This window comes from Podarcis liolepis, assembly GCF_965112155.1.
Source record: "Podarcis liolepis genome assembly, chromosome: 7".
Classification (NCBI taxonomy): Eukaryota; Metazoa; Chordata; class Lepidosauria; order Squamata; family Lacertidae; genus Podarcis; species Podarcis liolepis.
Genome location: NC_139561.1, coordinates 88,356,539 through 88,374,387, shown reverse-complemented (window position 1 = coordinate 88,374,387; position 17,849 = coordinate 88,356,539). Strand labels below are relative to the sequence as shown.

Here is a 17,849-nt window from a genome sequence, read left to right as displayed (position 1 = left end):
ACTGGACCACTTCCATAACCAAGCCAGGCTTTCTCGATGTCTAGGCCTGAATTCAATTTCTGGGCCTCCTTTGCCCAGGCTTCTTTCTGCTACGGTGTTCCACCTCACCACCTTGTCCCGGTTTCCTGAAATGTCGCTGCGACGTTTCAGCCCTGTTTCTCTTTCTCTCAAACTTTTAAACTCTTAACTCTCCCCAAGGATGTTATTTCTCTTCCAAACTGTTCCAGGAATAACAGGGGATGGCAGAGAGAAGTATCGAGATTTGTCTGGAATGGGGAAAAGCCAAGGATAAAAAAATAACATTTTAAGAGATGTGAAAGAAAGAGGCGGATTCTCACTTCCAGACTTAAAATTGTATTATGAAGCTGCACCCCTAGTTTGGATCCGAGATTGGATCAAGCTAGAAAGGGAGGAAATAACAGACTTGGAAGGACATGATAATAGGTTTGGATGGCATGCCTACCACTGGTATGGAAAAGCAAAAGTACATAAAGGATTCCACAACCATTTAATAAGATCGTTGTTTAAAGTATGGGGGAAATATAAAGATTTATTAGAACCAAAAACACCCTGGTGGCTATCACCTATTGAAGCACTATCACTTAAAACATTGGGGGGGAAAGGAGAGTGGCCAACATATAGAGAATTGCTGGTTGTTGAACTAGAGGGCAAGTTTAAATTGAAAGAATGTGACGAAATAAAAGCACATTTTCAAAGCTGGCTGCATCATAGACAATTAAAGGATATCTTTAAAGAGGACAATAAGAAAGGCTTCTCATATTCGATGTATGTATTGAATGAAAAAGAAAAATGAATAAAAATTATATGTATACAGTGGTACCTCGGGTTAAGTACTTAATTCGTTCCGGAGGTCCGTTCTTAACCTGAAACTGTTCTTAACCTAAAGCACCACTTTAGCTAATGGGGCCTCCTGCTGCTGCTGTGCCGCCGGAGCAAGATTTCTGTTCTCATCCTGAAGCAAAGTTCTTAACCTGAAGCACTATTTCTGGGTTAGCGGAGTCTGTAACCTGAAGCGTATGCAACCTGAGGTACCAATGTATATATAAATAAACTCTTAACTCTTCTCTTCCTCTCTTTCTTCCCTTCAGACATCGTCACCGAAGCCCTGAGCAAGTTCAAGACCGGCCGAGCTCTTTGCGCTGCCCCTTCCCAGGAGATTCGCGAGGGTGAGTGGACATCCTCTTGCATTTCAGTTTCTTGGGGTTTTCCCCCTTCTTCTAATCTTGAGCGCAGTTCTCCACATTTCCAACTTAAGAACGCAAGAAGAGGCTGCTGCAGATCAGGCCAAACATCCATTTAGTCCAGCATGCTGTTCTCACAGTGGCCTGTCAGTATCTCAGCTCACAGTCAGAGGTAACTGGCCTCTCCGGGGCAAACTGAGTGAGATACTTGTTTACATTCCGTCTGCGTCTCCCGGCAGGCAAGGTCGTAAACCGGCGATTCTCCTCGTTAGATGTGAGGAGAACACACCCTCTGCTTCTCTCTCCCTGCATTCTCCCCAGGGAGGGGAAATGAGACAGACAGGAGTCTATTTACATATTTTATTCCTGTCATTCAGCAGTACATAGAAATACGACTGCACCCCTCAGACTCCATCAGAAGAGTCACAAACGCTCCACCCCTGTACTTCCAGTACAGGTCAGATGACACTCTGAGCTAACATCCGGTGCTCAGTACAGAGAATAGACTCCCCCTTTTCTCCAACAGTACAGTTCGAGACAACAACATCCTGTTTTGCATTCCAGCCACTTGCAGCTGGCTTTTGCATTGGTGCTTTTTCCCAACATGGCCAACCAGATGTTTGTGGAAAGCCAGCAAACTCGACCCAGGCACAATCGCCCTTTCCCCGCCTGCGGTTTCCAGCAACTTCAGAAGCATTCATTCCTCTCAGTTGTGGACGCAGAAAAGAAGCCATTGTAGCTACTAGCCACCAATAGCCTTCCTAACCAGTTTGCAATTTTCTGAAGTCCTCATGAAAATTCACCAGGATTCGACATCTTCTAATAGACACATTTCCCCCTGAAATAACGCATTCACGTGTGTTTTGTTTTTGCTCATCTGGACATTTTTATACAGACGCTTTAGTACTGGTTTTTGTACGCATTACTTCACGGGAAACTGTAGCGCAAAATTCGGAGAAGTGCAAATTTCGAACTGTTTCAGAACCAGCGCGGCGAGCAAGAGGTCGAAAGGCCCTGAAGGCCAGGCATTTATCCTTGCCCTGGGCATGATGCCAAGCACAGCTACTGGGCACCATGCCCAGGGGAAAGCCCCCTAAATTCCTGTCGCCATTGGCCAATTCGGTGGCAGGAGGATGATCCGGCCTGCAATAGGTCGGTTCACAGCCCCGCCTGAGGGAAAACAGTCCTTCAGAAAGTGCAAATTACCGTATTTTTCGCCCTATAGGACGCACCGGCCCATAGGACGCACCTAGATTTGGGGGGGGGGAATAAAGGGGGGAAATTATCCCCCCCCGACGCGGGGCTGGGGAAGTTCGGGCTTTGGCAGCTTTGGCATCGCTCAGGGAGCTTGCGGGGCTGGAGAAGGGGAAAGCGGAGCTTCCCCCTCCCCCAGCCCCCAGAACGGGACCCAGAGCCATGTGGAAGCTGCGTGCAGCTTTGGCATCGCTCTGGGAGCTTGCGGGGCTGGAGGAGGGGAAAGCCCTCCGCCAGCCTTCTAGCCAAGTCGGGGAACAGTGGGAAAGGCGCGCTGCACCTCTCCCGCTGTCCCCCAAGTTTGCGGGGCTGGCGACGGGGAGGAGCAGGCTTCTCCCCCCCACCAGCCTTCTAGCGAAGTCGGGGGACAGCGGGAAAGGGGCGCTGCGCACTGACCCCTCTCGCTCTCCAGGCTTCAGCGAAAGCCTGCATTCGCCCCATAGGACGCACACACATTTCCCCTTCATTTTTGGAGGGGAAAAAGTGCGTCCTATAGGGCGAAAAATACAGTAAGTCAATTTGCCTTTAAATGAGAACTGAATCCATTTATTCCCTATCTGTAATGGGGGTTTAGGATTGGGGAGGTGGACATGAGCCAAATTGAAGGAATAAATTTTCTGAGCGCTCAGCTGAGGGAGAGAACGTTTGAGTCTGCTTCTGGTTGTGGGCAACCAGTTGGCAAAAGAATTATTCTTGAAGTTCTCTTGGGTGACTGTGAAGAAGGCAGCTGCTTCTGGAGTAGAGCATTTCTTTTTAAGCAACAGCTGCATTTGCTTTATCACCCCCTGGGAAGATTTAGATCAGCCTTTCTCAAGCTTCGGTCCCCAGATGTTGTTGGACTACAACTCCCATCTCTGCCTTGCTGCAGGGCAGATTCGAGGGTAAACCATACGCGGAACGAGTCTGCCCCTGCGGCTTGATGGAGGTAGAGACTGTCTCTCATGCCTTGTTACGCTGCCGTTTCTACGGGGATAGACGCTCGGTATTTATTACCCCTGCTATGCAAAAATCTCCAAATGAATCCAAACTTCAGTGTCTAAAATCCCTGGTAGAGGACAAGGATCCTGAGATCACGCTAAGGGTAGCCAAATTCTGTGCGATTGCCATAAAACTTAGGGAACAAGCTTAATCATTAATCATAATGATTAAGGCCTTAGATGATAATTTTAGGTTATATGTTAGTGACTAAGTTTTAATCTATATATTTTTTAACTGTTGCTATATCTGTATTGTCCCTGTTATACCTAATTGCAAATTCAAATGTATCTCTATCGTGTTTTAGGACTTCCTTGATATTGTATGTGGGCTGGAGTTGGTCTGTGACCGAAATAATAAAATTCATTCATTCACAACTCCCACCTTCCTTAGCTAACAGGATCGGTGGCCTGAGATGATGGGATTTGTAGTCTAACAACATCTGGGCGACCCAAGTTTGAGAAAAGCTGATTCAGATTCTTGTTAGATCTGGGTGGGTCTCATGAGAGATTTGGGGAGGCTACTGTGGCGCTGGATAAATAACTTTGTTGATATCGATTTTGAATCAGCTGCTGATTGATTCTCACTTGACTTGCAGAGCATTTGGTAGCCTTGAGATTACCGTATTTTTCGCTCTATAACACGCACCAGACCATAACACGCACATAGTTTTTAGAGGAGGAAAACAAGAAAAAAATATTCTAAACGAAATAGTGGATATATGATTTTTGTGGTTCATGCTGTGGCCACAGACATGTGATCTGACAGTGAGTTTGGAGTAGCCCAATGCAAAAATCCTGAGGATCCATGTGGATCCATGCTTTGTAACCACGGAGGAGGGAAGGAAGGGGAACCATGGATCCTCTGCTCACGACTGCAGCAGATCCCCCCCGCCACCCGCAGGCATTCGCTCTATAACATGCACAGACATTTCCCCTTACTTTCTAGGAGGAAAAAAGTGAGTGTTATGGTGCAAATAATACGGTACTTTTCGTGGCTTGTAAAGAAGGCTAGTTGCACACGCACACACACACCTGTGTGTGTCTTCCGTGTCCCCATTTTGGACAACAGAAATAGACCGAATTGTCCAAATGCTTGTCCTCTTGAAAATATTCTCCCTTAACCCACAGGCTCCCCAGGTCACAGGACTCTGAAAGCATCTTTCAACTCCAAGAGGAAGGCCTCTGATGATGTGGCCGGGGCTGCTGAACTCTCAGCCAAGAAGAGGTACGTAGGAAACTGTCTTACGCAAAGCAGGACCCAGGTGTTTCAGGCAGGGTTCTCCTGGAGATCACCTGGAGATGCCAGGATTGAAACATCTGCACCCACAGCGAAAGTCTTTCCCTGTGTTGGGATTACTGTAACCTCTGAAACCAGCTGGGCTTGTCTAGCCTGGGTAGGGTGTGCCCTCCATCCTCCCTTGGAGCACAGCCCATTTGGATTGGGACCCAGGGCCAGCTCAAAAGGTTGCAGGGACTTATTGGGGAAGACCCCCTCCCTTGGTATATCCTCACCGCTCTTGTTAGAATCATAGAATCATAGAATCATAGAGTTGGAAGAGACCACAAGGGCCATTGAGTCCAACCCCCTGCCAAGCAGGAAACACCATCAGAGCACTCCTGACATATGATGGTCACAGTGGCGTAGTGTGGGTTGTCAGCACCCGGGGCAAGGCAAGTAATTTGCACCCCCTAACCTGTGGATTTGCGCCCCCTAACCCGTGGATTTGCACCCCCTAACCCTAACCCCCAGATGTTGTGCCCGGTGCGGCCAGCCCCCCCTGCACCCCCCACGCTACGCCACTGGATTGTCAAGCCTCTGCTTAAAGACCTCCAAAGAAGGAGACTCCACCACACTCCTTGGCAGCAAATTCCACTGTCAAACAGCTCTTACTGTCAGGAAGTTCTTCCTAATGTTTAGGTGGAATCTTCTTTCTTGTAGTTTGGATCCATTGCTCCATGTCCGCTTCTCTTGTTACATCAGGCAACCTCTCTTTCATAGCTCGGTGCCTGTTTCTGTGCAGGTTCTGGTGATCAGCTGCCTCAGGTGTATTGTGTACGGCAGGTGTGGGGCTGGTCAAATGAAAGGCCAACAGGTTTCCCCCACCGCTGCTCCTCTCCCTCCTCATTTCTACCGCCCGCTTGCTTGCCAGGCGGAGAGTTTCCCCTGCCTCTTGGAACGCGGTTTATAAATATATTAAATTAAATTTGGAAACCTGAGAAATCGCTCATCCGATCCTTTTCTCCTGTTCCCCACTGCCAGGAGGTCATCCTTGGATCCAGCAAACACGGATCTCTTTGGGGATGCTGTGCCCCTGTTTGATCGACCAGCGGATGTGGGTCCATCGCAAGGTAATGATATCGTGATCACCGCCCACAAAACACACCTTGCTCAAAGAGGAGCTTGTTGCATGCATTTCACAGCAGAGCTCAGTTACCTGAAATTCTATGGCTCTATGCAAATGTAAACTGGTAGTACGTACTGTGTGTTTTTACTACAGCTAGCACGTTGTTGTTGTTTAGCCATTTAGTCGTGTCCACCTCTTCGTGACCTCTGGACCAGATCACGCCAGGCACTCCTGTCTTCCACTGCCTCCCACAGTTTGGTCAAACTCATGCTGGCAGCTTCAAGAACACTGTCCCACCATCTCGTTGTTGGACTCTATGAACAGACAGGTGGAATAGACACTTTCACATATATGGACCTTATGCATAAGTTTGGACCCACCTCGTCCCAAAAAAACATACAAAGTCACTCCAAAGTGATGTTTTGCTCCGCCATCTTGATTCAAAATGGCGCCCAAACGGTCACGAAGACTGCTGCCCTCAACTTTGGGGACCTAACACGCTTAATCAGCCTCTTGAGTTGCCCAGAACAGTGTTCATGGGAAGCAACCCATAAACGGAACGAAATAAACTTGTGTTCTCCCTACACAGATCCTACAAGCCCTGCTCTCGTTTCTCCCAGAGGACCTTCCAGTCCGTTCTCCGATCTAGGGCACCTCCCCGGAGACCCATGGACCCCGACTGTGAAAACTCAGAGGAGAAGGAGCAGCGGCAGAAAACGCCCCCAAAGGTGGGGCTGCAAGTGGGTTTTTTCCATGGAGGGCGGGAGGGATGAGCTATGGTGGGGGAGATGTTGATGATAGGAAGACTTTGTCGTATGCAAAGATGTGGAAGCTTCCCTCCCCAAAAGCCCTGAGAGGGGGAGGTGAGAATTTTCCCACTGCATGTTTTGCTATTCTTGTAGTCTGTTGTGTTTTTGTAATGTTTTGCTAGTTGTCCTGGGTTCTCTTTGGAAGAGCAAGGCACAGAAGTGGACCAATAAATATCAGCTCCAGATAGAAGGGTTCGTGGGCGCGTGGGAACCCTGACCCACAGGCTAAATGTGCCCCACCAGACCTCCTCATTTTGCCCAGGGGGCCATTTCCCCTAGACCATGGGTAGGCAAACTAAGGCCCGGGTGCCGGATCTGGCCCAATCGCCTTCTCAATCTGGCCCATGGTCAGTCCGGGAATCAGCATGTTTTTACATGAGTAGAATGTGTCCTTTTATTTAAAATGCATCTCTGGGTTATTTGTGGGGCGCAGGAATTTGTTCATCCCCCCCAAATAATATAGTCCGGCCCCCCACAAGGTCTGAGGGACAGTGGACCGGCCACCTGCTGAAAAAGTTTGCTGACCCCTGCCCTAGACTACACCTACTTGCCCCCTCCATGTCTGATGTCCTGAGCGTGTTTTCAAGCAGGGATGCAGATGGATCCTGCAGCTGGGAATCAGGATTAACTGGTGGGCAGAGGGCTTAATCCTGCTTGGTTTGTGTGCCCAAGCAAGTTCCCTGCCGGGAACAGGGTGACGCATCTGACCCCTGCAGAAAGCAGGATTTGAACTCCCAGCATATCAACTGATGCAGGAAGAGTTCAATCCTGCCTGGTCACGTCCTCCCTTCATCTGTGGGGTCAACGTGCCAACTTTGAGAAGCGGTTGGGACCACATTGATGTTAGTTTCTGTTTGCCACTGAGCAGTGCTTTGGAGTCACAAGACTCTGTTTACATTCCAGAGACAGTCCAGGCTTTTGGAAGTCTCACGGGAGAAGGGAGATGGATGTGACTTTACTGGTTTTCCTGTTCCTTTGTTGTGCAGTTGCTCTCTGCTTTCATAGAGAGAGGGTGTATATTTATTTGCTGTCTGCATAGTAAGAAATAAAGCATAGCGATGTAGCCATAAATCTCATCAATTCCATGTGCTGCTTTGATTCTTTGCTGAATGGAAATGTGCCTGAGGCCTCATCAAAGGCTCAGGTCGTTAGTTATCGTCGGGGGCGATTCCGGAGGAAAATGAGCTTTATCAGCTCGGTCGCAGCAGAGATCCCGACAATTGAAAGCGCATGGCTTTCCCCAAAGAATCCTGGGAACTGTAGAGTATCCCCTCACAGAGCTACACTTCCCAGAACTACGCTTCCCACGATTCTTTGGGTGAAGTCATGTGCTTTCAATGTACATGTGACCAAAGCATTTTGACTGCTTCACTCTCTCCCCTTCCCTTTCAGGAAGCATTCCGCTCTGACTCCCCCCTGCCGCTCCCCAGCGCCGTTTGAGCGAAAGGACACAGGGCGCAAATCCTTGCGCATCTTCTCCCGCAACAGCAAGGATCAGGTGAGTCCTCCGGAGAGCTAGAGACCCTCGCATGCTCCATGGCCCATCTATCCTCCTGTTTCTGTACTTTCATGCTTCTCGTTCCAGCCAGCAGAGGCAGCGAATGGCTAGCAATTTGTGTGTGATAACTGGTTGTTCTCACGGAGCTTTCCCTGACCTGCTGCTCTCCATATGTTTTGGGATGCGAAACCATCTGGTTATTGGTCATGCTGGCTAGGACCAATGGGTCTTGTCCAACAACATCTGCAGGGCACCAGAAAAATGAAATACAGTGGTACCTCGGGTTACATACGCTTCAGGTTACATACGCTTCAGGTTACAGACTCTGCCAACCCAGAAATAGTACCTCAGGTTAAGAACTTTGCTTCAGGATGAGAACAGAAATCGCGCTCCGGCGGCGCGGCGGCGGCAGCAGGAGGCCCCATTAGCTAAAGTGGTGCTTCAGGTTAAGAACAGTTTCAGGTTAAGAACGGACCTCCGGAACAAATTAAGTACTTAACCAAAGGTACCACTGTACTGTATTTTTCCGTCTATAAGACCCCCCCATGTACAAGATGCCCCCTATTTTGGGGGGCTCAGATTTAAGAAAATGGGGGGACATGTATCCGTGTATAAGATGCCCCCTAATTTTTGACATTTTTTAAGGGGAAAAAATCTAGTCTTATACACGGAAAAATACGGTAATTGCAAACTATGGCCAACTGTGCACCATATGTTTAAAACACTATAATGCCTGGTCATGGTTTCCTGGGAACTCTAGTTTAAGGGTGCTAAGAGTTGTTAAAAAGGTAAAGGGAACCCTGACCATTAGGTCCAGTTGTGGCCGACTCTGGGGTTGCGGCACTCATCTCGTTTTACTGGCTGAGGGAGCCAGCGTACAGCTTCTGGGTCATGTGGCCAGCATGACTAAGCTGCTTCTGGCGAACCAGAGCAGCACACGGAAATGCCGTTTACCTTCCCGCTGGCTAGAACAATGCAGCAGTCTGATTGGTCCGCAGCAGCCACCCAATCCAGCTCCAGGTGGAAGTGAATCCACAACCTGATTGGCCTACAGGAGAATCCTGGAATTAGCCAATCACGTGCGGCTCATTGTGTAAATAATGTATATAAAGCAGATATTTTGGGGGAGCTTTCATTCCTCCTCACCACTAGGAGCTGAATAAAGAGCATGAAATCCACTCTCGACTCCGAGTATATTTCAGACTTCCTAGGTACAACTGTAGTTGTTTCACCCACGTTCGCCTCTGGACCTTCCTGCCTCTGGCATGTGGCCCCCAAAAGGTTTCCTGCTATGGAAAGTAGCCCTGGGGAAGTTTCCCCACCCCAGCCTCTGATTGGATCTTTTGTTTTGTCTCCTAGCAACCGCTTCCTGCCTCCGCCAAAGCGAAGAAGATGGTGCCCGAGGCCTTGGAAGTCCCAACATCCCAGCAGAGATGGGCCTGGCTCCCTTCACACAAGCTCAGAGAAAGTGAGCTAGGTAGGGTCTTGCTAATCCTTGGCCTGTGGATTTTTCCCGCACATCCAATAATAATAATAATAATAATAATAATAATAATAATAATAATAATAATAATAATTAATTTATTATTTATACCCTGCCCATCTGGCTGAGTTTCCCCAGCCACTCTGGGCGGCTTCCAATCGAGTGTTAAAAACAATACAGCATTACATATTAAAAACTTCCCTAAACAGGGCTGCCTTCAGATGTCTTTTAAAGATAAGACAGTGGCGGGAGCCACTACCGAGAAGGCCCTCTGCCTGGTTCCCTGTAACCTCACTTCTCCAATACTTAACGGGGCAAAGGAGAGGGTCAGCAAGTATCGCAAGTGAATGCCCATTTCTCCCGATCTAGGAAAGGCACAGAGTCACCCTTACAAGAGGGCCTTCTGGCTGTTCCCTCGCTGCAAGAAGCAAAGCTACAGGGAACCTGGCAGAGGGCCTTCTCGGTGGTGGCACCCGCCCTGTGGAACGCCCTCCCACCAGATGTCAAAGAGAAAAACAACTACCAGACTTTTAGAAAACATCTGAAGGCAGCCCTCTTTAGGGAAGTTTTAATAATAATAATAATAATAATAATAATAATAATAATAATAATTTATTATTTATACCCCGCCCATCTAGCTGGGCCTCCCCAGCCACTCTGGGCGGCTTCCATAGAAACCAAAAATACAATAAAATATCACACGTTAAAAACTTCCCTGAACAGGGCTGCCTTAAGATGTCTTCTGAATGTCAGGTAGTTGTTTATCGCTTTGACATCTGCTGGAAGGGCGTTCCACAGGGCGGGCGCCACTACCAAGAAGGCCCTCTGCCTGGTTCCCTGTAGCTTTGCTTCTCGCAATGAGGGAACCACCAGAAGGCCCTCAGCACTGGACCTCAGCATCCGGGCAGAATGATAGGGGTGGAGACGCTCCTTCAGGTATACTGGACCAAGGCCGTTTAGGGCTTTAAAGGTCAGCACCAACACTTTGAATTGTGCTCGGAAACGTACTGGGAGCCAATGTACGTCTTTCAAGACCGGGGTTATATGTTTAACAGACCACTGTATTTTAATACTTTGTTGGAAGCCGCCCAGAGTGGCTGGGGAAACCCAGCCAGAGGGGTGGGGTATAAATAATATTATATATTATTATTATTATTATTATTATTATTATTATTATTATTATTATTATCGCTCTTACTGTTGGAAAGTTCTTCCTGATGTTTAGTCAGAAGCCATTGGTCTGAGTCCTACCCCTCCAGAGTAAGAGAAAACAAGCTTGTTTCCTCGTCGATGTGGCAGCCCTTGAGATATTTGAAGATGGCTACACAGAACTACAATTCCCAGAGTTCCAGGGAAGAGGGGTTGATGGTTCTACCATGGGAATCCCAACCCTAATCTGTCCTTACTAGATAGGCAAAAGAAAACCACCAAGACAGCTATAAGCCTTGTGTGTGTGTTGGGGCAATATGGTCCTTAGGTGGCCTTGGGAGGTGATGGCAGTGGTGGTGAGGCTACCTCTGACAACTCCCAGCCTTTGCCAACCAGGTGCCCTCCAGCTTTTGGACTACAACTCCCATCAGCACCAGCCCGGCACAGAATTGTAGTCCAAAACACCCAGAGGGCACCAGGTTGGCCAAGGTTGCTGAAGCCCAACCAGTGCCTTTTGTCGTTTGAAAACAATTGCAAACAACCTCCTTCCTTGGAGGTTTTTAAGCAGAGGTTGGACGGACATCTGCCATGGATGCTTTAGCCGAGATCCCTGCATTGCAGGGGGCTGGACTAGATCAGGCATAGGCAAACTCGGCCCTCCAGATGTTTTGGGACTACAACTCCCATCATCCCTAGCTAACAGGACCAGTGGTCAGGGATGATGGGAATTGTAGTCACAAAAACATCTGGAGGGCCGAGTTTGCCTATGCCTGGACTAGATGAATCTCGGTGGTCCTTTCCAACTCAACAATTCTATGAAAGTCCCGCAGGTAAAGACAACCGAATTCATTCGGTGTGAGATCTTGGGCACTTGAACTCATGTTCAGATGAGCGTGCAGAAGCTCATCTCATATTTACCGGGGGTGCCACAGGACTCTGTACGGCTGCATGGCATTAAACACGAATCCCTCTTATCTTGGGATGTCTTATTTTTTAGGATCTACAAGCCAGCCACCCAGCGAAAATGCTTGCGGGCCTAGCTGCACAAATCCAGAGGCCGGAGATGCTGCAGCGAGATGTAAACACAGAAATCCCTGTTTGAATGCTGTCAGCTATGCCCATCAGGAGCCAGATATGGATGTCCTGGTAGCGGCGGCCGAACAGCCAGGTCCTCTACCCAAACAGCGCCAGGTTCTACGGCGGTCGATGAGCTGGCCCGAAGAGCTTTCGGTGAGGGCTGCCGCAGAAGACAGCGAAATGGATTTCTCCCCTTCTTTCGGCCCAGGAGCGCATCATGCCCAGAGCTTCGGCCTAGCCGAGCCAGAGCAGCCTGACATGGAAGTATTAGTGGCCGGCATGAGGCAACTGGGCATCCCCACTGTTTGTGTCACACTGGCAGACAGCTGCCCAGAGAACGGGCCACAAAGGATGCTTCCCTCGGATCCTGGCTCCCCCAGCACTCTGGCCGACCGCTTCCGCCACCTCCCCGAGGCTCCCAAAACCGGCCTCAAGCGCCTGACCCTCAGCTTCCAGCGGGCATCGCCCCAGCCCGACAAAGGGTCGGAGGCCGCGAAGCTCAGCGTCCCCAAGCGCAAGGCGGGGCGCCGCTTTGGCCGGTCCGTGAGCCACGAGAGCGGCCTGCCCTTGCAGGCCGGACAGGAGACTGGGCACGCGGCGACAAAGGGAGCCCCCGGGCTGCCCGCCAGGAGCCCCTTGTTGTCCTTCAAGGCTTACGGGCGGCAGATCTGCATAACCCGAAAGAACATCATGATGTCCCTAGCCGGGCTGCGTGGCAAAAGGGAGGTGGTGAGGTCTCCGGATTCCGGCCTGCCGACCCAGGATCCGCCAAGCGCCAACTGGAGCACCTGCTAGAGGGAAAGAGGAGTTGCACCTATGGCGTCTCTCCCCAAATTCCCTTGGATGGTGGCAGGAATAGGCAGCTTGTGGCCGTCCCAAACTCCCTGGACTTGCGGCAAAACATGGCAGCAGCCGGTGACCCAACGACAGCTGGTTTTTCGCCCAGGTGGGGTTAACCATCATCTGTCTGCAGCTACTGTAAAACAACCCTGAAGGTGGGCTATCCCCACCAGAAACTATTTTCCTTTGCTCAGCTGGGGACCTCCTTCAGATATTGTCGGACTACAACTCCCATCATCCCTGCCCCTGCTGGTGGTGGCTGATGGGATTTGTAGTCCAACAACATCTGGTGGTCAAAGAGGCTTCCTATCCCTGCCTTTAACAAGATCCTGGTTTTAACACCAATTCCTGTTCTCACACGGCCCATTCTGATGTCCCAAACTAACTCCCCCCCCCTTCACTGTCTCTGTGTGTTGTTTTTGCCTTTTCACCAGCTAACCTTGTGCAAAGTTTTGTATAAAACCTATTGGTTGTGAGTGTTGGAAGAGTATCTATTTAGTAAACCCCCCTTCCCAAATCCACACCCTGTGCCCCCCCTCCAAATCATCTACCACTAGCAGCTCTGACTTTGTATTTTATACCCGTAATTCATATTATTTCTCTCTCCCCCCCCCCCCCGGCTGCCCGTGGGGATCTGAATATTTGCAGGACTGGTCCTGGCACAGCAAACCGGAGCCTCAAAAAAATCACCGTTTAGAGTCGTAGAATTATGCTTGTTAAAATCACCCTTTGAAATTGGAAGGACTTTTCTCCTGCAGCTTATAAGTGAAGGTGAAAAGGGGGAGCTGGGTTTCATCCGTTTTTGCTTCCCTCAAAATTATTGGTGGCTGGAAAAGGGAATAAGACTAAAAAAAAAGAAAATTCCTCAGTCACATATTATATTAGTTCAGTTTGCTGTCGGATGTTTGCGTGTGCAGGTCCCCCAGTCGCCCTCCAGGGGGCAGTCAGGTGCTTCCCTTGTTTCCAAATATACTCTTATTATTTTTAAGAAAATCTTTTCTGATGGGTATGTCTGCAACGCCTTGTATACCTTTTTTCTTAATTCTAACAAACACGAAATAATTAAAAGCAAGAAATACCACACGGCGGGCTGTTTCTCCTAAATGACTTCTTCCTCCGTAACATGTTTTTTTTGTTGTTTTTGCTTTTAACTCACTGAGTTGTTTTTTTAATTGTCCTATGCTTTTCATTAGTCTTTATGCTGTATATATAAAGGTAAAGGGACCCCTGACCATTAGGTCCAGTCGTGGCCGACTCTGGGGTTGCGGCGCTCATCTCGCTTTACTGGCCGAGGGAGCCGGTGTACAGCTTCCGGGTCATGTGGCCAGCATGACTAAGCCGCTTCTGGCAAACCAGAACAGCGCACGGAAACACCATTTACCTTCCCGCCGGAGCGGTACCTATTTATCTACTTGCACTTCATGCTTTCGAACTGCTAGGTTGGCAGGAGCAGGGACCGAACAACGGGAGCTCACCCCATCGCGGGGATTCGAACCGCCGACCTTCTAATTGGCAAGTCCTAGGCTCTGTGGTTTAGACCACAGTGCCACCCGCATCCCTCCTACATATATATATAAAATTCTGATTCTGTTAATGGCTGGTTCAGCCCCATCATCATTACTTGAAGCAAGGGGCTGAATATCTTGACCTGCTGCAGTCTCTAAATATTAAAACAAACAAACAAACACTCGTTTTTCTTTTTAGCAGTTTTGCCGGCATCTCTCTTGGCCCAGTGTCTTAAAATCCAGCCTTCCTCGATGCAACATTAAGATCCAGGCTCCTTTTGCTCATCAACTTCACTGTCAGAATGAAAAGAGAGGTTAATTTGAGGGATGCCCCCTCCGGTGGTGTTTGCGGGGGGGGGGGGCAAATCTAAATTCAGTAAGTCATAAGCATCTGGAAGCAGAAAGCGGTGGAGGTTAAATTAGGTTGATTTCAGCAGAGATGATAGAGCAGAGATGGGGAAATCTGTTGCTTCTCCAAAGAAATCCATTTAACATTCTGGATCTATACAAAGCTTGAGTGTGGGACTTCATCTGCATTTAAAGCACCCCCCAAAAAATAATAATCATCATGGGAACTGTAGATTGTTAAAGGTGCAGGGAATTGTAGATTGTTAAAGGTGCAGCCAGATGGGCGGGGTATAAATTATAAATTATTATTATTATTATGGGGCAAAAAGGTTCCGGCATTGCAAGGGGTTAGAATAGTAGCTGACCCTTGTGCTCCCTTCCAATTCTACGATTCTCTGATTGCCTAGAATCAATCCTACTGTAAACAGAGTTCTCTGTTGCGGATCGCTTCTCCCAAACAATGTCCTGTTGCTTTTGGTCTGTGTTTATATCTGCCACCTGCATGACTGTGCAGAAATGGAACATTTGTCTTCTGCTTGTCTTTCTGTCTCATCTGGCTTGGCTAAGCTGTGTTTGTCACTAGTCTTTGCAAACATCTTTCTCTCTCTCTCCCTCTCCTTTTTTCACCTCCAGAACTGGTTTCACCTTCAGCCTTTTCCCTGCTTCCACACAAACACCTTCTTCAGAGGTGAGGAATGAAGGACTGAAGGCTGCTTGGAATTTTAGCAGCCTGTCTGGAATTTTCTCTTCCTGGCGCTGAGCCAGGAACCAGGAACATATTTTTTAAAAAAGCCATCTTAGAAAATGTGTGGTCAGTTTTATCTCCTTACTCTCTGAAAGATGCAGACAGGTGAGGGCTTCAAAAATAAAAAAACTGTATGTTTTCCCCACCCTCTCCACAATGCTGATGGCAGTGCGCCTTTAAGTTAATTAATTAAGGAAGGAACAGGGGGATCCTATCATCTTTCCTGGAAAGAAAGCAAGGCTAGTAAGTATGAGAAATGCAATCCTTTTGCAGACTGCAGAATGAAGAATCACAGAACTGTAGAGTTGGAAGGGACCCCAAGGGTCATCTAGCCCAACCCCCCCTTGCAAAGCAGGATTCATGGCTAAATAATCTCTGACAGATGGCCAGCCCCAACCACTGTTTAAGGAGTGTGCGCCACCTTCTGAGTTGGTCCATTCCACCGTCAAACAGCTCTTGCTGTCAGAATGCAGCTCAGACAAGTATTTGACAACCTCCAGCATCAGATTCCCAGTTTATTTTGCAAATGAGCCACTTGAAGGATTACCTAGTAATACAGACCCGGTAGTGATGTATGGAAGTGAGAGCTGGACCATCAAGAAGGCTGATCGCCGAAGAATGGATGCTTTTGAATTCTGGTGCTGGAAGGAAACTCTTGAGAGTCCCATGGACTGCAAGAAGATCAAGCCTATCCATTCTGAAGGAAATCAGCCCTGAGTGCTCACTGGAAGGACAGATCCTGAAGCTGAGGCTCCAAGACTTTGGCCACCTCATGAGAAGAGAAGACTCCCTGGAAAAGACCCTGATGTTGGGAAAGATGGAGGGCACAAGGAGAAGGGGAGGACAGAGGACGAGATGGTTGGACAGTGTTCTTGAAGCTACCAGCATGAGTTTGACCAAACTGCGGGAGGCAGTGGAAGACAGGAGTGCCTGGCGTGCTCTGGTCCAGGGGGTCACAAAGAGTCGGACATGACTAAACAACAAATGAAATAATATGCAGTTGAAAAGCTTGACAATAGGACCCATGGAGGGGAGGGTGGGAAGTCTGGAGATTCAGATAAATCTCGAAAAATGGATATGTACTTTGTATTGTTATAAATCTACACTTGTACAGTGGTACCTCGGCTTACATACACTTCAGGTTACAGACGCTTCAGGTTACAGACTCCACTAACCCAGAAATAGTACCTCGGGTTAAGAACTTTGCTTCAGGGTGAGAACAGAAATCGTGCTCCAGCGACGCGGCGGCAGCTGGAGGCCCCAATAGCTAAAGTGGTGCTTCAGGTTAAGAACAGTTTCAGGTTAAGAACAGACCTCCGGAACGAATTAAGTTCTTAACCTGAGGTACCACTGTACAATCAAAAATCATCTGGAAAAAAAAGACTAATATATAATTAAAAAAAACACAAAACCCCCAACATTAAACAGTTAATAACAGACACCAGTTAGCCATTACAAAATATAAGAAGAGTCCTTCTGGATCCGACCAAAGGCCCATGGAGTCTAGGATCCTGTTCTCACAGCAGCCAACCAGATGCCTGCAAGCAGTGGCGTAGCGTGGGGGGTGCAGGGGGGGCCGGCCGCACCGTGCGCAACATCTGGGGGTTAGGGTTAGGGGGCGCAAATCCACGGGTTAGGGGGCGCAAATTACTTGCCTTGCCCCGGGTGCTGACAACCCACGCTACGCCACTGCCTGCAAGTTGGATCTGAGCACCAGAGCAACTCCCTTCTGCAGTTTCCAGGAACTGGTATTCAGAAGCTTTGCTGGCTCCGACTGTGGAAGGGGACAATATCCTGGCTCGTAGCTGCTGACAGCCCCCCAGGAATTCCTCTTTTAAAGCCCTTGTGGAAGGATGCGTTCCATGCGCTGGATGAATCCCCCTTGAGGTCTGCTGAGCCTGGTGCCTCCCTCTCTCCTAACATCCGATGCTCCGGGGAAGTTGGCAACAGGTAGAAGCCGTGCCAGGCTGCGCCTCTCCTTCGAACTGTAGGGTCCCTAGGGGTCATCTAGTCCAACCCCCCCTGCGATGCAGGAATCTCCACGGAAGCATCCCTGACAGATGACCCTCCACCAGGGAAGGAGACCCCGCCACCTCTCCTGGGTTGGGGGAGCTTTTTCCGCAGCCGGGCAGCGGACAGGTAGACTGCTCCTGGCCAGTGGAGGCTCCACCGACCCCTGGCGACCTCAGCGGCGAGAGAAATCTCCCTGGTGAAGAAGGAGGGGAGAGATCGGGTGGCGAGAGATCCACTGCGGCTTCCTCGCCCCATCCTTCCCTCCTTCCCCTGTCCTTCTCCCCGCCCTCCTCCGCCCCTTCGCCATCCCCTCCTAGGGGCGGTCCGGGGGGCGGGGAGCCGGCCGGCTGGCTGGCTGGCGCTGCTGGAGCCGGGACGCTCCGCTAGTGTCTCCGCGGCTCCCGGCAGCTGCGAACGAGCTACCCGAGCAGGGCGGGCGCCCCACTCCTTCCAGCTGCCCCCCCAGCCCAGCCCCCCAGCCCAGCCCAGCCATGGCCGAAGGAGGCGGCGAAGGAGAGGACGATGTCCAGTTTCTCCGGACCGTGAGTCTTTAATTTTTGGAGGGGGGGTGATGGAGGAGAAGGAGGAGGAGGAAGATTTTGGG

General features: G+C 49.4%; 2 protein-coding genes across 15 annotated transcripts in view; both read left to right on the top strand.

Annotated features, from left to right (window-relative positions):
* The window catches only part of LOC310712606 (uncharacterized protein), a 38,691-nt gene extending 24,974 nt beyond the window's left edge, over positions 1-13,717 (top strand). For 3 of the 4 annotated variants that reach the window (XM_083515826.1, XM_083515829.1, XM_083515828.1), the window contains 7 exons: positions 1,110-1,187; positions 4,562-4,658; positions 5,694-5,782; positions 6,368-6,506; positions 7,980-8,085; positions 9,445-9,562; positions 11,715-13,717. In XM_083515826.1, coding sequence (XP_083371952.1) covers positions 1,110-1,187; positions 4,562-4,658; positions 5,694-5,782; positions 6,368-6,506; positions 7,980-8,085; positions 9,445-9,562; positions 11,715-12,589 — 1,502 coding nt within the window. In that variant the 3' untranslated portion in view covers positions 12,590-13,717. The remainder of the gene's footprint in view (positions 1-1,109; positions 1,188-4,561; positions 4,659-5,693; positions 5,783-6,367; positions 6,507-7,979; positions 8,086-9,444; positions 9,563-11,714) is intronic. The other variant, XM_083515827.1, reaches the window with a different exon arrangement.
* A 3,833-nt stretch (positions 13,718-17,550) lies between these two features.
* The window catches only part of RYR1 (ryanodine receptor 1), a 208,177-nt gene continuing 207,878 nt past the window's right edge, over positions 17,551-17,849 (top strand). For 10 of the 11 annotated variants that reach the window (XM_083515696.1, XM_083515703.1, XM_083515704.1 and 7 more), the window contains exon 1: positions 17,578-17,787. In XM_083515696.1, the coding sequence (XP_083371822.1) occupies positions 17,737-17,787 (51 nt within the window). In that variant the 5' untranslated portion in view covers positions 17,578-17,736. Of the gene's footprint in view, positions 17,788-17,849 lie in introns of all 11 variants that reach the window. The other variant, XM_083515697.1, reaches the window with a different exon arrangement.